This window comes from Coregonus clupeaformis, chromosome 23 (genome assembly GCF_020615455.1).
Source record: "Coregonus clupeaformis isolate EN_2021a chromosome 23, ASM2061545v1, whole genome shotgun sequence".
Classification (NCBI taxonomy): Eukaryota; Metazoa; Chordata; class Actinopteri; order Salmoniformes; family Salmonidae; genus Coregonus; species Coregonus clupeaformis.
Window position 1 is genome coordinate 59986575 of NC_059214.1, and position 22893 is coordinate 60009467.

General features: G+C 41.7%; 1 protein-coding gene across 2 annotated transcripts in view; it reads right to left on the reverse strand.

Annotated features, from left to right (window-relative positions):
- Positions 1 to 221: 221 nt before the first annotated feature.
- Positions 222 to 22893, reverse strand: part of LOC121576578 (hepatocyte growth factor-like) — a 29379-nt gene continuing 6707 nt past the window's right edge. Inside the window, exons 7-18 of one of the 2 annotated variants that reach the window (XM_041889821.1) lie at positions 13689 to 13807; positions 12575 to 12740; positions 12251 to 12384; positions 10639 to 10732; positions 3064 to 3197; positions 2904 to 2936; positions 2710 to 2806; positions 2478 to 2552; positions 1742 to 1891; positions 1543 to 1649; positions 1279 to 1421; positions 222 to 1157 (exon numbers count right to left, since the gene is read on the reverse strand). In XM_041889821.1, the coding sequence (XP_041745755.1) occupies positions 978 to 1157; positions 1279 to 1421; positions 1543 to 1649; positions 1742 to 1891; positions 2478 to 2552; positions 2710 to 2806; positions 2904 to 2936; positions 3064 to 3197; positions 10639 to 10732; positions 12251 to 12384; positions 12575 to 12740; positions 13689 to 13807 (1432 nt within the window). In that variant the 3' untranslated portion in view covers positions 222 to 977. Of the gene's footprint in view, positions 1158 to 1278; positions 1422 to 1542; positions 1650 to 1741; positions 1892 to 2477; positions 2553 to 2709; positions 2807 to 2903; positions 2937 to 3063; positions 3201 to 10638; positions 10733 to 12250; positions 12385 to 12574; positions 12741 to 13688; positions 13808 to 22893 lie in introns of both variants that reach the window. The other variant, XM_041889820.1, reaches the window with a different exon arrangement.

The following is a 22893-nucleotide window of genomic DNA, read 5'->3' on the forward strand; positions in this document are numbered from 1 at the left end:
CAACCCTGTTACTCATAGATAGACAGGCTAGATATTTTTTAACAATTTACAACATTTTGTGAAGCTGGCATTCAATTGCCACTCCCTGCTGCACACAACAAGCTTCCATCCACCTTTCACAAGGGTTTTATGGCTGATTTAAGATTAAATCATCAACCCTTTTACGGTCAACCCTGTTACTTCATTTGGCACTTAATAGGCACATACTATATATATTTTTTTATTTAACCTCTTGAGATGGGAAAATGTTTTTTTGTTTAGTTTTTTTGAACATGTGCTCTTTATGACAGAATGTAAAAATTTGGTAAAATGAAACGTTTTTTGGGGACCAAGCTACACTTTTCTAAAGGCACCGAATTGGCGGAACAACCCAGCTGTGTTTTAGTGCCCTTGACAGTGCCCTACAGAAGCACAGAGAGCTACTGCCTTTTGGTTTTCAGTACATTCAAGTAACGTCCGGAATCAAGTGTATTCCCATTTTATCATCCCATCTACTGCGTCTTTCTGACTCCAAACCTTACCAGCTTCAGGACATGGTGGTTGGCCAACCACATATCCACACTTCTGTTGTTCTTAGTATCACGTTTGTAACAATACATATTTATATTATCTAAGGATCAATCCAGCAGTCTTAATAACACAATTATGTTCCACTCTACAGTTCCACTCCACAGACATATAGAAGCCCTTGATGAGTTTGTTGGCAGTCCAGCATCAACTTTGGAGTTGCGTCTGATATTTACAATATGGCTGGGTTTTCCCCCCTTTCAAATGCACAAGGACGCCTTACTTGACTTAGCCCCTGGTAAGAGTAGTGACAACAATGTGTCTATATCAAGGTGGTTCTAGTTGGTCGAATCATGGTCAGGGTCAGGATAGTGTCTGAAGATCTTGTGGATCCACCGGTTGTAGGATGTCTCAAGGTTGGGTCTAGTCTCTAGTTGATGATGGGATAAAGGTTTGTGCCTAGTTGAGCTCTAGTTGATCTGAGGTTCAGGGTAGTGTCTGAACACCTTGTGGATCCACTGGGTGTAGAAGGGGACGTTGATGAAGATGCCAGGGCGGTTGGCACGGGCACAGCCTCTGCCATGGACACTGACCCCCACTATGACCCTGCTCTCTCCTTCCTGGCACACCAAGGGGCCGCCATAGTCCCTCTGACGGAGAGAGACATAAAACATACATTAGTAAGGAAATACAGTACTCTCCTGGGAGAGCAATCTCTGTTCAAGTGTTTCAGTGCAGAACATTTCATTAGCAGTTCACCAGCCTCCTTACCTCACAGACCCCCTCGTCCCTCCTCCCCCCAGCACAGATCTTGGCGTCTGTGATGTGGAGGTTCCCTCTGTGTTGTTCTCTACACCTCTCATTACTGACCATGGGCAGATGGACCACCTTCAGTACACCTTCATGACCCGTCCCTGAGAGAGAGAGAAGGGGGGGATTTTTGTCATGACAATGGGACATCAGTAGAGCTAATGAGTAACCAGTTCCTTATCTAGATGATAAAATCCTGATGGGTGTGATGGTATGTGTGTGTACCTTTGGTCTCGCCCCATCCATACATGCTACACATCGTACCCTCAGAAATAGAGCACCCAGCCACCGGCAGCTGAATGGTGTGGACACTGTCTGCAGGGAGGGCAGGCCTTACAGAGAGAAAGACAGAATCATATCAACAAAAAGTTATCTCAGGAGTAGAACACGTATGTAAAACGACCAGGTGTGTTTGTATACTCACTGGGCCAGCCGTATGAGGGCCAGGTTGGAGCCCTCAGGACCACAGACCACATGGGAGATGGAGACTTCCTGTCTGAAGGAGCCGTTAGGAGCCGAGCCACGGAGGTCTGACACACCCAACCACACACGGTACTCACTCAGGTCTGGAACGCTGGGTGGAGACAGGTAGATGTAAGTATGGTGTGACGTACCGTGGAGAAGCCACCAGGGGGAGACTCGTCGAGGCCTGGTGAAAGACGGAGTCTACATCACACGTCAGTGGCTCCCTCTGCTGGACGTGCCAGGTCTCGACGGGTCCTCCGGCCAGGACTAATTGGGGATGATTGAGGCTGGTGAGTAATCAAGGGGCTGATTGCTCACCAGCCATACAGGGCCCATAAAGCTTCCAGGAGGGCAGCACACAGGAGGGTTGGAGGTAGTGAGAGCTTGCTACCGGCTAGACAGCCTCACAGTCTTCTAGAACCGAGTGGCTCGGTGGTCTACCCCAGAGGAGACAGCATTCCCCAGAGCTCAGAAGGCGGTAACCCGGAAGAGGTCTCCTGGTGGAGACCTGTTTCTTTTATTTTTCTTTATTATTTTAAATAAACACCCTTGAAACTGAGGTATCACACTTGTGTCTGATCTGAGTAAACGTCTAGCTCAAACCCCCTGGTCTGCCACAATAGTAAAGGAGGGACAGAGGAAGAAAGGAAAAGAGCTAAAGAGAAATATAGAGCGGGAGAGAGAGGTGCAGTTACCATGAGGAGAAACACTGTCTGTCAGTGAGAACCCACTCCTCTCGTATGAGAGAACCTCCACACCAGTGACTGGACCTGGTGAAGGAACACAACACACGATATCACACACTGGGGATGGACCTTTACTAACTCCAACACTGGGACAGATGGTCAGTATACATCTGCCACAAGAGCAGTTTATACCTATATTACACAGAGAAACAAAGCCAGTTGCGTGTTTGTGTGTGTGTACCCTTTCTGTATGCTGACCATCCAGCTTCCATCTGTAATGGCGACTGGAGCTCCTCCTACTATCCTGGTCCTCTTATGGATGAAACACGACACCTCCACTGATAAGTTGAGAAAGAGGAAACTAAAAAAATGTTTTACCCAAAGAGGTACAAGATGAAAACATGAAAACCAGAAGGCGTAAGTTGAGGGACTGACCTCTCTGTGGAATGGTGTTCTCTGATGGTTCACCTGTATGTCAGAGGATGAAACACAAGATGGAGGTCTCAATGACAATGCCACTACAGCAGTTGTGTGTGTGTGGGGGGTGGGTGCGTGCGTGCGTGAGAGAGAGAGAGAGAGAGAGAGTGAGACTCACATGGTTTGATGCTGCAGTAGTCCCAGGGTATAGCAGTGCTGTTAGTGTAACACCAGGGGCCGTATGTGTCTCTGTCTGGGTTCCTACAGAAACTCCCCTCCTGTCTCACAGTCAGCACCGCCGCATCTCTGTCACTGCTAAACACACGCAAAGAAGAAGCGTAGAGTTTATAAAACTGTGTAACAGATACTGTCAGCCAAGCATACAGAGCACATCACAGGTGTGTATGGTCTCTTGCTCTCTTTTTTTCTCTCTATCCCTCACACACACCTACACACCTAAACTGACACAGGGAAATTATCGTTATGTTTGGAACGCCACCAACAGAATTCTTTCCCAGACATTCCTGGATGATAAGAAGAGGAGAATTCAGTTGAGGACCAATCACTGATGCACAGTTAGTGTGTGTGTGTGTGTGTGTGTGTGTGTGTGTGTGTGAGTATGTGTGAGTATGTGTGAGTGTGAGAGAGTGATGATCCCTTTGAGTCTCTCTAACATAAACAATAAACCGCTGATCCCTGACTAGGGTTGAATACCGGGAAATGGGTTACCAATATTTCCTGCCCAAACCCACTCCCTTTTCCTGTGATAAATAACTGCGAGAAACAGGACAATGACCCAACACACCTCCAGGCTGTGTAAGGGCTATTTTACCAAGAAGGAGAGTTATGGAGTGCTGCATCAGATGACCTGGCCTCCACAATCCCCAACAACCAAAGTTAGATGTTTTGGGATGAGTCGGACCGTAGAGTGAAGGAAAGCAGCCAACAAGTGCTCAGCATATGTGGGAACTCCTTCAAGACGGTCGGAAAAGCATTCCAGGTGAAGCTGGTTGAGAGAGTGCCAAGAGTGTGCAAAGCTGTCATCAAGGCAAAGGGTGGCTATTTGAAGAATCTCAAATATGAAATATTTTTTATTTGTTTAACACTTTTTTGGTTACTACATGATTTCATATGTGTTATTTCGTAGTTTCGATGTCTTCACTATTATTCTATAATGTAGAAAATAGTAAAAATAAAGAAAAACCCTTGAATGAGTAGGTCTTCTAGTGTATAGGGTATATACAGTTGAAGTCGGAAGTTTACATACACCTTAGCCAAATACTTTAAACTCAGTTTTTCACAATTCCTGACATTTAATCCTAGTAAAAATTCCCTGTCTTAGGTCAGTTAGGATCACCACTTTATTTTAAGAATGTGAAATGTCAGAATAATAGTAGAGAGAATGATTTTTTAAGCTTTTATTTCTTTCATCACATTCCCAGTGGGTCAGAAGTTGACAATGACTCAATTAGTATTTGGTAGCATTGCCTTTCAATTGTTGAAATTGGGACAAACGTTTTGGGTAGCCTTCCACAAGATTCCCACAAAAAGTTGGGTGAATTTTGGCCCATTCCTCCTGACAGAGCTGGTGTAACTGAGTCAGGTTTGTAGGCCTCCTTGCTCGCACACGCTTTTTCAGTTCTGCCCACAAATGTCCTATAGGATTGAGGTCAGGGCTTTGTGATGGCCACTCCAATACCTTGACTTTGTTGTCCTTAAGCCATTTTGCCACAACTTTCGAAGTATGCTTGGGGTCATTGTCCATTTGGAAAATCCATTTGCGACCAAGCTTTAACTTCCTGACTGATGTCTTGAGATGTTGCTTCAATATATCCACCTAATTTTCCTTCCTCATGATGCCATCTATTTTGTGAAGTGCACAAGTCCCTCCTGCAGCAAAGCACCCCCACACCATGATGCTGCCACCCCCGTGCTTCATGGTTGGGATGGTGTTCTTCGGCTTGCAAGCGTTCCCCTTTTTCCTTCAAACATAACGATGGTCAGTATGTCCAAACAGTTCTATTTTTGTTTCATCAGACCAGAGGACATTTCTCTAAAAAGTACCCATGTGCAGTTGCAAACTGTAGTCTGGCTTTTATATGGCGGTTTTGGAGCAGTGGCTTCTTCCTTGCTGAGCGGCCTTTCAGGTTATGTCGATATAGGACTTGTTTTACTGTGGATATAGATACTTTTGTACATGTTTCCTCCAGCATCTTCATAAGGTCCTTTGATGTTGTTCTGGGATTGATTTGCACTTTTCACACCAAAGTAAGTTCATCTCTAGGAGACAGAACGCGTCTCCTTCCTGAGCGGTATGACGGCTGTGTGGTCCCATGGTGTTTATACTTGCATACTATTGTTTGTACAGATGAACGTGGTACCGTCAGGCATTTTGAAATTGCTCCCAAGGATGAACCAGACTTGTGGAGGTCTTGGCTGATTTCTTTTGATTTTCCCATGATGTCAAGCAAAGAGTCACTGAGTTTGAAGGTAGACCTTGAAATACATCCACAGGTACACCTCCAACTGACTCAAATGATGTCAATTACCCTATCAGAAGCTTCTAAAGCCATGACATCATTTTCTGGAATTTTCCAAGCTGTTTAAAGGCACAGTCAACTTAGTGTATGTAAACTTCTGACCCACTGGAATTGTGATACAGTGAATTATATGTGAAGTAATCTGTCTGTAAACAATTGTTGGAAAAATTACTTTTGTCATGCACAAAGTAGATGTCCTAACCGACTTACCAAAACTATAGTTTGTAAACAAGAAATGTTTGGAGTGGTTGAAAAACAAGTTTTAATGACTCCAACCTAAGTGTATGTAAACTTCCGACTTCAATTTTATATATGTACATATATATACAGTGGGGAAAAAAAGTATTTAGTCAGCCACCAATTGTGCAAGTTCTCCCACTTAAAAAGATGAGAGAGGCCTGTAATTTTCATCATAGGTACACGTCAACTATGACAGACAAATTGAGAAAAGAAAATCCAGAAAATCACATTGTAGGATTTTTAATGAATTTATTTGCAAATTATGGTGGAAAATAAGTATTTGGTCACCTACAAACAAGCAAGATTTCTGGCTCTCACAGACCTGTAACTTCTTCTTTAAGAGGCTCCTCTGTCCTCCACTCGTTACCTGTATTAATGGCACCTGTTTGAACTTGTTATCAGTATAAAAGACACCTGTCCACAACCTCAAACAGTCACACTCCAAACTCCACTATGGCCAAGACCAAAGAGCTGTCAAAGGACACCATAAACAAAATTGTAGACCTGCACCAGGCTGGAATGACTGAATCTGCAATAGGTAAGCAGCTTGGTTTGAAGAAATCAACTGTGGGAGCAATTATTAGGAAATGGAAGACATACAAGACCACTGATAATCTCCCTCGATCTGAGGCTCCACGCAAGATCTCACCCCGTGGGGTCAAAATGATCACAAGAACGGTGAGCAAAAATCCCAGAACCACACGGGGGACCTAGTGAATGACCTGCAGAGAGCTGGGACCAAAGTAACAAAGCCTACCATCAGTAACACACTACGCCGCCATGGACTCAAATCCTGCAGTGCTAGACGTGTCCCCCTGCTTAAGCCAGTACATGTCCAGGCCCGTCTGAAGTTTGCTAGAGTGCATCCAGAAGAGGATTGGGAGAATGTCATATGGTCAGATGAAACCAAAATATAACTTTTTGGTAAAAACTCAACTCGTCGTGTTTGGAGGACAAAGAATGCTGAGTTGCATCCAAAGAACACCATACCTACTGTGAAGCATGGGAGTGAAAACATCATACTTTGGGGCTGTTTTTCTGCAAAGGGACCAGGATGACTGATCCGTGTAAAGGAAAGAATGAATGGGGCCATGTATCGTGAGATTTTGAGTGAAAACCTCCTTCCATCAGCAAGGGCATTGAAGATGAAACGTGGCTGGGTCTTTCAGCATGACAATGATCCCAAACACACCGCCCGGGCAACGAAGGAGTGGCTTCGTAAGAAGCATTTCAAGGTCCTGGAGTCTCCAGATCTCAACCCCATAGAAAATCTTTGGAGGGAGTTGAAAGTCCGTGTTGCCCAGCAACAGCCCCAAAACATCACTGCTCTAGAGGAGATCTGCATGGAGGAATGGGCCAAAATACCAGCAACAGTGTGTGAAAACCTTGTGAAGACTTACAGAAAACGTTTGACCTGTGTCATTGCCAACAAAGGGTATATAACAAAGTATTGAGAAACTTTTGTTATTGACCAAATACTTATTTTCCACCATAATTTGCAAATAAATTCATTAAAAATCCTACAATGTGATTTTCTGGATTTTTTTTCCTCATTTTGTCTGTCATAGTTGACGTCTACCTATGATGAAAATTACAGGCCTCTCTCATCTTTTTAAGTGGGAGAACTTGCACAATTGGTGGCTGACTAAATACTTTTTTTCCCCACTGTATATATACATATATATATATATATATATATATATATATATATAGAGAGAGAGAGAGAGAGAGAGAGAGAGAGAGAGAGAGCGAGAGAGAGAGAGAGAGAGAGAGAGAGAGAGAGAGAGAGAGAGAGAGAGAGAGAGACAGACAGACAGACAGAAAGTGGTAGAGAACGAGCGGTAGAGATGTCCTACCCTACCTCTTTTAGGTAAAAAATGTAATGTATATGTAGGTAACGAATGATGGGTTATGCATAAGATTCTAAGGAGGTAGACTAATATGCACGTCACACAACATTAGGGGAAATATTATTAAAGTATTTGATCCCCTGCTGATTTTTGTACGTTTGCCCACTGACAAAGACATGATCAGTCTATAATTTTAATGGTAGGTTTATTTGAACAGTGAGAGACAGAATAACAACAAAAAAATCTAGAAAAACGCATGTCAAAAATGTTATAAATTGATTTGCATTTTAATGAGGGAAATAATTATTTTCTCCTCTGCAAAACATGACTTAGTACTTGGTGGCAAAACCCTTGTTGGCAATCCCAGAGGTCAGACGTTTATTGTAGTTGGCCACCAGGTTTGCACACATCTCAGGAGGGATTTTGTCCCACTCCTCTTTGCAGATCTTCTCCAAGTCATTAAGGTTTCGAGGTTGACGTTTGGCAACTCGAACCTTCAGCTCCCTCCACAGATTTTCTATGGGATTAAGGTCTGAAGACTGGCTAGGCCACTCCAGGACCTTAATGTGCTTCTTCTTGAGCCACTCCTTTGTTGCCTTGGCCGTGTGTTTTGGGTCATTGTCATGCTGGAATACCCATCCATGACCCATTTTCAATGCCCTGGCTGAGGGAAGGAGGTTCTCACCCAAGATTTGACAGTACATGGCCCCGTCCATCATTCCTTTGATGCGGTGAAGTTGTCCTATCCCCTTAGCAGAAAACACCCCCAAAGCATAATGTTTCCACCTCCATGTTTGACGGTGGGGATGGTGTTCTTGGGGTCATAGGCAGCCTTCCTCCTCCTCCAAACACGGCGAGTTGAGTTGATGCCAAAGAGCTCGATTTTAGTCTCATCTGACCACAACATTTTCACCCAGTTCTCCTCTGAATCATTCAGATGTTCATTGGCAAACTTCAGACGGCCCTGTATATGTGCTTTCTTGAGCAGGGGGACCTTGCGGGCGCTGCAGGATTTCAGTCCTTCACGGCGTAGTGTGTTATCAATTGTTTTCTTGGTGACTATGGTCCCAGCTGCCTTGAGATCATTGATAAGATCCTCCTGTGTAGTTCTGGGCTGATTCCTCACCGTTCTCATGATCATTGCAACTCCACGAGGTGAGATCTTACATGGAGCCCCAGGCCGAGGGAGATTGACAGTTATTTTGTGTTTCTTCCATTTGCGAATAATCGCACCAACTGTTGTCACAGGTGTCTTTTATACATGTAACAAGCTGAGATTAGGAGCACTCCCTTTAAGAGTGTGCTCCTAATGTCAGCTCGTTACCTGTATAAAAGACACGAGGAGGGGGCAAACTTATTTCCCTCATTAAAATGTAAATCAATTTATAAACATTTTGACATGCGTTTTGCTGGATTTTTGGGTTGTCATTCTGTCTCGCACTGTTCAAATAAACCTAATATTACAATTATAGACCGATCATTTCTTTGTCAGTGGGCAAATGTACAAAATCAGCAGGGTATCAAATACTTTTTTTCCCTCACTGTAATTGTAATTTTGTAGTACACATATCCTGCATCAGCATTGCATGTTCTCTCCCAGCTTCATCGAAAGAGGTGTGTAATTCCAGTCATATAATTCAGTATAATACAGTACAGTAAGTAAGTTCACACTCAAAAATATTAGCCTAATGGAGCTGAAATTTATTTACACAAGAGAGCGTAGCTACATCTATAGGCTTTTATGTTTTTCTGTCATGCATAATGTGCAGTATCATATAAAGTATATTATATATGCTGTCTTGGATAACTGCACAATAATTTACGCTTTTTTGGTCTTGGGCTCATAAAATGTATTTAATGTAGGGCTCATAAAATGTATTTTATGTATGGCTCATCAGGCTCAGGTAGCATCAGGCTTGAATTTTAATGCCGATCAAAGCTCTAATCAAATCGAGACCTATTTATATGCTTTAGAATGACACTTCCGGTTTTGACAGGAAATACTGGGTTACCTGGGAGAAAAGTGATTTATTCTCGGGATGAAAGATTTGTAAAATACCAGGAAAATATTAAACCCTATCCCTGACGTCTGACATTTAACCCCTGGGTGGGAGCCAAGCAGAGGAGCTGTTTGGCTTTGAAGTGTGAAGTGTTCCAAAAAAGGCGGAGGCTCAGGGTCAGAGGTGAGGCCTGAAGTGTGTCCCCCAGATGCTTAATCACACACACACACACACACACACACACACACACCTTGTGGGGATGCACAATTCAGTCCCATTCAAAATCCTATTTTCCCTAACCCCTAACCCCTAACCCTGAACCTAACCCTTAACCTTACCCTAAACCTAACCTTAACCCCAAAACCTAACCTTAACCCTAAACCTAAACGTAACCCTAGCTCCTAGCCCTAATCCTAAAACTAACCCTAGCTCCTAGCTCCTAACCCTAAACCGTATTCTAACCCTAACACTAATTCTAACCTTAACCCTAAAAAAAACCTAGAAATAGCTTTTTACCTTGTGGGGACTAACAAAATGTCCCCAGTTGGTCAAATGTTTGTTTGTTTACTATTCTGGTCCCCACAAGTATAGTTAAACACGTCCACACACACACACACACACCCTCACATATATACACACACACATACACACACATACACACACACACACACAAACACACACACGTTTTCCCTAACTCCTAACCCTAAACCTAACCTCTAACCTTAATTCTAACCCTAATTGTAACCCTAACCCTAAACCTAACCCCTAAGCTTAAAATAGCCTTTGTCCTTATGGGGACATGGGAAATGTCCCAACAAGGGGGTCAACTACAGGTTAAAGATGCACTCTCTGACTTTCGTATAATTTTAGCCAGTAGTTTTGAAAGTGGCGCTCACGAGCCAAAAGTGGTCTCTTTTTTGTGAACTACGTCATCAAATTGTGTACTACACCATCCATTTCATATGATATGTCAGATCATCCAAAAAAAACGTGTTTTTGGAACACTTCATGCGTTTACATGTGAAATTCATGTGATTTTTCCTTAAAGGTAGGGCACTCCCTCTGGCATCCACCCACACACACACAGGCACACATGCAGATGTGTAGTGTGTGGATGTGTTACCTGCTGCTGTAGTCACTCCAGAGGGAACAAGGAAGACCTGACCTGGTCCTGGAAACCTCTCCTCTGTAGCTCTCTCCACTACCCTTGTAGCAGTCTGGAACAAACACACACACAGTATGAGACCAAGCTAATGAAAGTCAGAATGCTACAGACCAAACCAACCCCAGGGGAATATATTAGCAAAACTTTACTGATCTCTGTTGTCCTGACTGGTAGACCACAACATGACCACAAAACTGTCCCAGCCCCAAAGTTCTCATCTGAGTGTGAGAAAAACACAACCCTACATAATCTGAATCCTGCAAAATCCCTCAGAGCTGCTCCCTTTTTATACTATTCAATGGGACATACAGTAGCTTCCTTCTCCTCTCTATCCAATGGTTCATAGCTTCCTACTCTGCTCTATCCAATGGTTCATAGCTTCCTTCTACTCTCCATCCAATGGGACAGAGCCTCCTCTCCTCACTGTCCAATATGAAAGAGCGATGTTTTAATGCTGTCAGAGCTAGTTTATATATGTGCAGTGGGCTGTCATTCCCAGAGTCCTACAGATGTGGGATCTTAATTTGACCTATATTGTTACAGCAAAATAATGCAAAATAATGCACAGGTAAAAGTAACCAATTGTCATACTTGTGTAAAAGTAAAGATACCTTAATAGAAAGTTACTCAAGTAAAAGTGAGTCACCCAGTAAAATACTACTTGAGTAAAAGTCTAAAAGTATTTGGTTTAAATATACTTAAGTATCAAAAGTAAATGTAATTGCTAAAGTATACTGAAGAATCAAAAGTAAAAGTATGAATAATTTTCTATTCCTCATATTAAGCAATCCAGACAGCAACATTTTTGTGTTTTTTAAATTTACGGATAGCCAGGGGCACACTCCAACATAATTTACAAACGAAACATTTGCATTTAGTGAGTCCGCCAGATTAGAGGCAATATGACCAGGGATGTTCTCTTGATAACTGTGTGAATTGGACCATTTTCCTGTCCTGCTAAGCATTCAAAATGTGACGACTACTTTTGGGTGTCAGGGAAATGTATGGAGTAAAAAGTACATTATTTTATTTAGGAATGTAGTGGAGTAAAAGTAAAAGTTGTCAAAAATATAAATAGTAAAGTAAAATACGACGTAGTACTTCAAAGTATTTTCACTTAAGTACTTTACACCACTGATAATGCAGTAACAGGATGCATGATCGGGTGGTTAGGCTATTAGCTGGCCAAAAGTAGTCTACATGAAAAGTAGAATTCTGTTAAAACAACCATGTGTTAATGTGGGTTTTCAGTGAATTTATGTAAATCATGAAGCTCATCTGCATTTCCTGCGGTGCAGGAAAATTTTCAGCAACAAAACAGTGACCAAATTAAGGGACACATTAGGGACACAACTGAACAACTGCCAAGCACATGAACATTTCTTCATCAGGAATCAATTTATTTTGCTATTCTGCAGGGTCAAAATAAAAATAATTTGGAGCCTAAGGCCTATTCACCTAGTTTTACCAAAAGCTGTACATTTTAACAATGGCGGTTCATTGAGCTACGATTGTCTGAGACCTGAAGACTTGCATTATCTCCTTGATCAATGCTACAATAGGCTCTCACCTTGAGGTTCAGTGTTCTGTATGCCACAGCGGGGGATGTTAGTGCAGAACGCTGTGCGAACATTAGGGTCTGAAGTGAAGCACCATGGGAGGTCACGTCCATCAGGGTTCCTGCAGTAGTTCTCCCTCAGGTCTCTGAAACACACACATACACACACACACACACACACACACACACACACACACACACACACACACACACACACACACACACACACACACACACACACACACACACACACACACACACACAATAAAGATATATTCACAAACATAATGTGTGTAGGGTTGTCAATGTGTGTCCATACAAGTGTGGTTCACTCACTTGCAGTGGTAGTCCTGGGGAATGTATGAGTGGTTGTGGGGGTACTGTGAGTCCCAGCGTTGACAGATCACCCCACTGGGTGTTACTGCTACTGACCCTCTGTAGCCCTCACCTCGACCCCAGAAACACCTAGTAGTTACATCCACCTCTACCACACTGTCTGTGGCTGAGAGAGGGAGAGAGAGAAAGAGACAGAGAAGGAGGCACTTTGGTAAACATAGCCATATCATCTATACCCTCTGTTATGCTGAACGTTTCTCCTTGAGGCAACAGTGCCACTCAGAGACTGTAACAAGGACAAGGCTGACTTGGACTTAACTGCTCCATTTTCTATACAATACATTGTACTCATTTAGCTGATGAAGTATGTTGCAATAACAAAGAAACAATGCTGACTCATTTTTCCCAGAAATATACGGTAGGTAGCCTATTAACTCTCCAGAATCTAAACAGACAGTTTTCTGTGGATCTGACTAAAAATAGACTGCTACTAGCGAGGATAATAAAGACAGGTACAGGGAATAGAATAGGCCAAAACAATAAAACTTTGTTTCTATGTCTGTCTTTCTGCCTTGGTTTCAATAACACCACGTTTAAGGGTTAGACCATAAAACTGGACTGGGTTGACTTCCAAGGCCTGTATCAGATACAACACAGAGACAAAGAAAGAGAGAGTCCAACTGAAAAGATGCCATTTTGTAAAGTTCCAGTTCCAGAGCTCCTTATGACTCTAACAGAGCAGAGAAGAGCCAGACAGAGAAAAACAAACACTTGCAGCTTTTAAGTGCTGTTCTCTGTCAACCTTCTATAGACTATCTTCACTTCAGCCCACAACAAGCAGAAATATGATGAATATAGAGATGTATTTCTCTCTCTTCCTCTATCGCATAAACATTCACACACACACCCCTCATCTTGTATGTAACTGGAGCATAATGTGTGTGACCTCTGTGTGTCTGAAATGAGGTTTATATAGCAGAGTAACTGAACTTTCTAAAGTGTGTGTGCATACACATGTGTGTTTGTGCAAGCATGTGGGTGTGTCTTTGTGTACACACACACACACACGCACACACATGCACACATGCACACACACATACACATACACACTCACAGCAGGCTGTGATGTTGCAGTACTCCCAGGGTGTGTGTGCGTCCATGGTGAAACACCACGGTCGTTGACGTCCATCTGGGTTCCTACAGTAGTTATCAACCAGGCCTTTATCAGGATACCTACAAAACAACACACATAGGGAAGAGTAGGATTTCAACAAGTCATTGGGACAGATGGAGATACACATGAGCAGTGAGCAGAGCGGGTATGCCGGTATGTTTGTGTGTGTGTGTGTGCACGTATGTTTTGTTGTGTTACAGACTGAATTCAAAATGGATTAAATATACAGTTGAAGTCGGAAGTTTACATACACTTACGTTGGAGTCATTAAAACTTGTTTTTCAACCACTCCACACATTTCTTGTTAACAAACTATAGTTTTGGCAAGTCGGTTAGGACATCTACTTTGTGTATGTCACAAGTAATCTTTCCAACAATTGTTTACAGACAGTTTATTTCACTTATAATTCACTGTATCACAATTCCAGTGGGTCAGAAGTTTACATACACTAAGTTGACTGTGCCTTTAAACAGCTTGGAAAATTCCAGGAATTGATTTCATGGCTTTAGAAGCTTCCGATAGGCTAATTGACATAATTTGAGTCAATTGGAGGTGTACCTGTGGATGTATTTCAAGGCCTACCTTCAAACTCAGTGCCTCTTTGCTTGACATAATGCGAAAATCAAAAGAAATCAGCCAAGACCTCAGAAGAAAAATTGTAGACCTCCACAAGTCTGATTGATCCTTGGGAGCAATTTCCAAATGCCTGAAGGTACCACGTTCATCTGTACAGACAATAGTACGCAAGTATAAACACCATGGGACCATGCAGCCGTCATACCGCTCAGGAAGGAGACGCGTTCTGTCTCCTAGAGATGAACGTACTTTGGTGCGAAAAGTGCAAATCAATCCCAGAACAACAGCAAAGGACCTTGTGAAGATGCTGGAGGAAACAGGTACAAAAGTATCTAAATCCACAGTAAAACAAGTCCTATATCGACATAACCTGAAAGGTCGCTCAGCAAGGAAGAAGCCACTGCTTCATAACCGCCATAAAAAAGCCAGACTACGGTTTGCAACACATGGGGACAGTAGCGGCTCCTGAAAAAATTCTCAGGGGGGGCAATTTTTCTGATGATTTAGGTGACCTACACACAAATAAAAAGATATGTCCAGCAACAACATGAAAACAGGGGCAGCATATAAGTCAATACTGATATACACATTACTTGCTTCAAAAAGGCCTCATGGTTGAATTGGAAATATGTGCACCTGAGCATAATTCACAACAAGCAAGCAGGAGCTTTTGATAGAGTCTACTGAAAACATTGATGCAAGTTATTGGTAATAAGAAATTTTTATAGACTTCCATATTCTGCCCTCTTGTATAGATTTGTGAAAATGAACAGTGATAGACATTTTGCCTGAAAACAGAATTTGAAAATAATTTCTAGAAAAGTTAAACACAGCTATCTGTATGGCTTTGTAAAAATGAACAACCATATTCTGGCCAATTGTATAGATTTGTAAATATGAACAACCATATTCTGGCCAATTGTATAGATTTGTAAAAATGAACATGAACAGATTTTTTTTTTTTTTTTTGTAACTTTTTTAAAAATGAAAAATAACTATTTTAAACAACATCAACTGTGAACTGATTTGGGCGTGTGTGTGTTAAAGAGACAGACAGGGAGGGACAAAGAGAGAGTGAGGCTACATTACTTGTACTGAAACTGTTCTCTTCTCTCTTTCAATGCAGCAAAGCGGTCAATGACTTTCTCATTGAAATCAGGCATGCTGAGGACTAGTTCCCTCTCCATGGAAAGCATGGCCAGTGCATTCAGACGTTCCTGGCCCATTGAATTTCGCAGGAATGTCTTAACTCGTGTCAAAGTTGAGAAACATCTCTCAGCTTCAGCTGTTGTCATGGGAGTAGTTATGAGGATGTTCAACAGAGTCACAGTCTCAGAGAACGTCTCCTGGAGGTTGTAGCTCATGAGAACCTGGTACAGTGCCAGTGCACCACAGCAGCCCTTGAATTCAGGATTCTCATAGATCAGAGATAGTTCTGTCTTGAGCTTTGCCTTGCTCAGCATGGGGTATGCATTCACAGTGGCATTCAGAGCCTCATCAGGAAATGAATGGCAGTACCTTTCAAACATGTCTGCTTGCAGTAAGGTAGCACTCACAAGGTGGCCAGAGAAAGAGAACCTTTCTTTGGTGTGATCCAGGATGGTGTTGCAGACCTCTTCAGACAGCCTCTGCTTCTCCTCTTCTCTCAAAGCTGTTCTGGGTCTTTTGGCTCCTGTTGCTTCTTGCAGCTGCTGTTGAGAGGAGTCCCTGAAGGCAAACAGACCAATGTCTGTTGGCTTTGTACAGTATTGTTGTCTATGTGATGCACAGGTATATGCAATGTATCCATGTATAGTACAAATACTTCAGTTCCACTTAAAATGGGCAGGGATGCATAAAGTCTTTAGTGTTTAAGTTAGCCTTTGTGTCTCACATAGCCTGGATGTTCAGCACAGTATACAGTGGTGCTCATAAGCTTATGAGCCCATGCTAAAGTTGACTAAAAAGAGGAATAAAAAAGAAAAGGAAAATTGGAGTCCTTAAAGGTTGGATTTTCCAACTTTTTTAATTAAGTCATTAAGATCAATTTCCAAAAGATGATTTTTTATTTTTTATTCCTCTTTTTAGTCAACTTTAGAATGTGTTCATACACTTATGAGCACCACTGTACAGTACACATAGTATATAAAATAAGCTAGATTACACCACTGGCCATATATAATGAGAATAATGTAATTTCAAACACAAATGCAGTCTCCTTTCATGCATACATTTTCAAATAAAGCTCTGCTTTGAGAAAGATCGAATGATATTGTTTAATCTTACCTTATGGCCTGCACACTGCTTGTGAAGCTGTCGAGGGCACGTTTGATGAAGACAGCATCGATGTCCTTCTTCTGTAGCTTCTGGTACAGAATGTTGATGTGGGGCATGATTTTGTGAAAAAGCCCCAGGAAAAAAATAAAATCTTCATCATGTAGCATCCTCACGTAGCCAGATGCCTCTCTCACGGTGGGCTGGTCAAATGAGTTTGACTTTCTCGTCGTCTGCAAAAAGACTGTTCAGTCTCTCCAAAAGCACACTGGCGATTGAGACTGAGGTTGATTCCGAGATGGGAAGGAACTCAAAAAAGCGCTCCTGCACTTTGTGGTTGCTATCTATGTACCTCAGCACAAGCACCAGCTGTGTCTGTGTAGAAACGTCCGTGGTCTCGTCAGCTTGGATAGCTACGAAGTTCGCCGACTTCACCTCCTCCACAATATGTTCCCTCATGACCGCTAGCATACACTCCAGTAGCTCGTTTTGAATGGTCTTTGATGTGCCCTTGAAAACTTTAGCATTTTTAAGATGGTCATCAAACACATCATCTAATTGTGCCGCAAAGTTGACAAGTCCAAGAAAAATACCAGGGTTGGTGGAGACCTCAGTTTCATCTTTGCCTCGCAAAGCTATCTCAAACACTCCGCAAAACTTCACACACTGGATTAGCCGGCTGAGGATGTGGCGGTTCTTGCTAACCTCATCGTTGTGGCGGCGGACAGCTAGCCTGTATCCCTCATCCAGATGAGTGGCAATGTTCACTCTCCCCAAAGCAGACAATCTCAAACAGCTATCCATGTGGGTCTTTGACAGCTCATGTTTCTTAATGGTCCTCTGTAGCTCAGCTGGTAGAGCACGGCGCTTGTAACGCTAAGGTAGTGGGTTCGATCCCCGGGACCACCCATACACAAAAAAAATAAAATAATGTATGCACGCATGACTGTAAGTCGCTTTGGATAAAAGCGTCTGCTAAATGGCTTATTATATTATTTAATCTTTTCTGAAAGATGGTGCATGTCCGTTACACCAGTCGCTGTCCAAGCGGTGCTGTCTGCCGTGCCGCCTTCAGGGTGAAAGAGTAAGCAGGGGTAACAGAAGACTGCATTAGCTACATCGCAGCCTGCTAGTCAGGTTTTTCGTTCGTACCAATTTTTGGAAAATCCTCGGGTGTAGGACTTTCCCCCTTTAGTAGAAACCTGTTGAATTATTACATTTGGTCTGGGAGGTCCTAATTGTTTCGTTGCCAATTTATCTTGATTTGTTCGCCGACAAAAAGGAACTTCTTTCAAAGAGACAATCGAGTTGCACTGAACGCTAGCCATCTTGACAGTAGTACGTGAATTGATTGACGCTGCTACCCGCTCTTTTCTTAGTTATGTTCATGGTTATGTTACGTATGACGAAAGCACGTAAGTGCAAGCCCTATCGGAACCCATAGAGATTGTATTGAAAGCTCTGATATTTGAAAAAAAAAAGGTTTTACATGAGTGTCTATGAGAGACTTCTGGGGCGATTTTCAACCTGACTGAAATCGCCCCAAAACTGGTGGGGCCATTTGAAGCACGACTTTAGCCTGATTGGACATTTAGTGGCAGATCAGACGTCTAGATTAGAACACTGATAACTACTGTTGCCGTGATATAATTGATTAGAAAAAAAATCCCTTCCTTTTCCCGTTTGGCAGTGCGTCGCCCATATCGCCCTAATGAACACACCGCCCCTGCATGGGGACAAAGATCGTACTTTTTCGAGAAATGTCCTCTGGTCTGATGAAACAAAAATAGAACTGTTTGGCCATAATGACCATCGTTATGTTTGGAGGAAAAAGGGGGCCGCTTGCAAGCCGAAGAACACCATCCCAACCGTGAAGCACGGGGCTGGCAGCATCATGCTGTGGGGGTGCTTTGCTGCAGGAGGGACTGGTGCACTTCACAAAATAGATGGCATCATGAGAAATGACAATTATGTGAATATACTGTAGCAACATCTCAAGACATCAGTCAGGAAGTTAAAGCTTGGTCGCAAATGGGTCATCCAAATGGATAATGACCCCAAGCATACTTCCAAAGTTGTGGCAAAATGGCTTAAGGACAACACATTTAAGGTATTGGAGTGGCCATCCCAAAGCCCTGACCTCAATCCTATAGAAAATGTGTGGGCAGAACTGAAAAAGCATGTGCGAGCAAGGAGGCCTACAAACCTGACTTAGTTACACCACCTCTGTCAGGAGGAATGGGCCAAAATTCACCCAACTTATTGTGGGAAGCTTGTGGAAGGCTACCTGAAACGTTTGACCCAAGTTAAACAATTTAAAGGCAATGTTACCATATACTAATTGAGTGTATGTAAACTTCTGACCCACTGGGAATGTGATGAAATAAATAAAAGCTGAAATAAATCATTCTCTCTACTATTATTCTGACATTTCACATTCTTAAAATAAAGTGGTTATCCTAACTGACCTAAGACAAGGAATTTTTACTAGGATTAAGTTTAAATTATGTAAACTTCCGACTTCAACTGTATATTTTTCTCAACCATCTACACAGTACCCCATAATGACAAAGTGAAAACATGTTTTTAGACATTTTTGGAAATTTATTGAAAATGAAATATCTCATTTACATTTTAGTCATTTAGCAGACGCTCTTATCCAGAGCGATTTACAGTTAGTGAGTGCATACATTATTTTTTTATTTTTTTCATACTGGCCCCCTGTGGATATCGAACCCACAACCCTGGCATTGCAAACGCCATGCTCTACCAACTGAGCTACATCCCTGCCGGCCATTCCCTCCCCTACCCTGGACGACGCTGGGCCAATTGTGCGCCGCCCCATGGGTCTCCTGGTCGCGGCCGGCTACGACAGAGCCTGGATTCGAACCAGGATCTCTAGTGGCACAGCTAGCACTGCGATGCAGTGCGCCACTCGGGAGGTCACATTTACATAAGTATTCACACCCCTGAGTCAATAGTTTGTAGAAGCAACTTTGGCAGCGATTACAGCTGCGAGTTCTTCTTGGTAAGTCTCTAACATGCTGACCACACCGCCCGCATTGTTTGCGCAAGCATTGCAAAATAAATGTACACATACATGTTATTCAATAATTGTATCCAAACAGTTCGCACGCGTCAACGATCGTCTGAGTAGCCAGGCGCTAAAATAGAACTTGGTTCTATTTTTGAACATTGTTCTATTTTTGACAGTTGACACATTGCAAGTCCCACCACTCCCATCTCCTCATTGGTTTTTAGGAGCATATACCCATGTGGGTGATTAAAAGATGAACTGAGGTCCACACTCCAGTCCAGTTGGTGGTGGTAATGCACCTTAAAGTTGGATTCCAATTACCATATAAAGTCCACAGAAGAAGAAGAAGAAGAAGACTGAATTTGGAAAGATTACTAGAAACTAACTAGGTTTCTCCTTTTATCTGTGGATTAATTGTCATATTAGAGAATACATGATTTTGTATGACTCAAAATGGGTCAAAATTCTACAAAGATCCAGAAAAAAATGACATTTTCAGGTAAAATAACAACCCAATGTTTATGTCCCAGAACAAATTAGCTAGCAACAGCAAGCTAGCTAGCTAAATGTCCAATGATGTTTTATGTGTTTTCTATCACAGCCATTAAACTCTAGAACTGTTTTAAAGTCACCATTGGCCTCATGGTGAAATCCCTGAGCGGTTTCCTTCCTCTCCAGCAATTGAGTTGTAGTGACTGGGTGTATTGATACACCATCCGAAGTGTAATTAATAACTTCACCATGCTCAAAGGCATATTCAATGTTTTTGTGGTCTTTGAAATTCACTGCTTGACTGAGGGACCTTACAGATCATTGTATGTGTGGTGTACAGAGATGAGGTAGTCATTAAAAAAAATGTTAGACACTATTGCACACAGAGTGAGTCCATGCAACTTATTATGTTACTTGTTAAGCACATTTTTACTCCTGAATGTATTTAGGCTTATCATAACAAAGGGGTTGAATACTTATGGACTCAAGACATTTCATTTTTTCATTTTTTATGAATTAGTAAAAAAAGTATTGTGTACGTAGGCCAGTGACCAAACATCTACATTTAAACCATTTTAAATTTGAGCTGTAACACAACAACATGTGGAAAAAGCAAAGAGGGGGAGGTGAATACTTTCTGAAAGCACTGTAAGTGTGTGTGTACAAAACATTCAGGAAACATGCTCTTTCCATGACATAGACTGACCAAGTGAATCCAGGTGAAAGCTATGATCCCTTATTGATGTCACTTGTTAAATCCACTTCAATCAGTGTAGATGAAGAGGAGGAGACAGGTTAAAAAATGATTTTCAAACCTTGAGACAATTGAGACATGGATTGTGTATGTGTGCCATTCAGAGGGTGAATGGGCAAGACAAAATATTTAAGTGCCTTTGAACGGGGTATGGTTGTAGATGCCAGGTGCACCGGTTTGTTTCAAGAACTGCAATGCTGCTGGGTTTTTCACGCTCAACAGTTTCCTGTGTGTATCAAGATTGGTCCACCACCGAAAGGACATCCAGCCAATTTGACACATCTGTGGAACGCTTTTTACACTTTGTAGAGTCCATGCCCCTACGAATTGAGGCTGTTCTGAGGGCAAAAGGGGGGAGTTGCAACTCAATATTAGTAAGGTGTGTGTGTGTGCATGCATGTGTGATTATCTATAAGTGTGTGTGTGTTGGCCACAGGACCTCTACGGGCAGAGCAGACTGCTCCACTGCACACTGTAAAAGGTAACTGCCTAACTCATTAAAGAAATTGAAAATATAAAAATATTTCAGGGGTTTGAAAAGGAACAGAGAGGAACAATAGAAACTTTTGTTTTACTTTTTTTGGGTTCGAACCGGTTCAGAACTTTATTTTGCTGGTCGGAACAGTGGAACAGAATGTAAAAGTAATGGTTCTGCTCAGAATGAAACAAATGGAAAGAAATTAACAAATTAAGTTATTGAGTAAATATAAATGTATTTATTTGTGTTCTGCTAATCTAAAGTTAATTTAACATTTATTAAATAAATTGTTCTTACTTGATTCTATTATTTTTTATGTCTTTACTTAAAATAATAAAGTATTTGTCAGACACATTGATAGTTGGGTAAAAAACACTTGATTTATATGTGTTGTGCGGATATATAATTATAAAATGTTTGCAAGTTATGAATACTTAATAGTGTCTTGTGGCTCCGTTTTGAGAAGATTGTGGGTAATTCAATATTTTTTGACTTTATGATACTTTTACACAATGTTGTATGCATGTTTGAAGAAAGAAAAGTACTTAGGGGGTAATTGATTATGATGAACGGATATCAAAACCATTGGGCAAATTTACATTCAATAATAAGACAAGCCATTCCCACCATCAACAAGGTCATATGAACCACTCTTAATGACAGGGGCTAATGCAGCATCATGTAATGCTTATAGCTCTTCTTCCAGTTACTGCTAGAGGAATGAGCACTGTCCTAAACAATTCCTGCTAAGGTGGGTTAAAATGACAAATCATCAAATACATTAAACGTTAAACATTAAGACACAATCACTGAAAATTACTAATCAGAACTACTTACTACTTACACTTAAATGTTTTTGTAATGATAGTTAATCATTTACGTAGAAGGGACCCTACAATTGTATGTTCACTACAACAAATATTCTTGTTCAAGCAACTTCAATCTTTATAGTTCAGAATACAGTTTGTATTTAAAAATTAAAAAGCTAACCATATGGTTACTAAGTGTTGAACACTGAAATACTTTGAGTTGGGTTACTCAAATGGCTCTAGGCAACAGGTTTCCACCCAAAAATGTAGTTAGCAGAACAAATTACTTTTTATAGTGCAGGTGTTCTCATTCCTCCTGGTGATAGTTTTAATACTCACCACTGCATCCTGTATCAAGAGGTTAGCTGGTCCTCATTAAAGTCCCATAGATCAATTAATTACTCCCTTTTTGTTTACAAAGCCCTACTACACAAGCTTCCAACTTACCTAACTGCTTTGCTAACATATAAAATAATGAGATAACAAACCCTTCACAGGGTTGGTTAGCTTTTCAGATTCCTCGAGTCTCCACGGAATTAGATAAATCCGCTTTTAGTTTTCACGCTCCACATTTATGGAATCACTTATACAATTAATTACATTTGGATTCCCTGGTGCCACTAGGGCATTTTAAAACCCTGATGATAAATGAGTTCACCGAGGTGTGCAATTATTTTTATTGAATGATTGAATAACTTGTTTATGATGGCTGTGATGTTGGTGATGACTACCAGCCCTCCAGGAC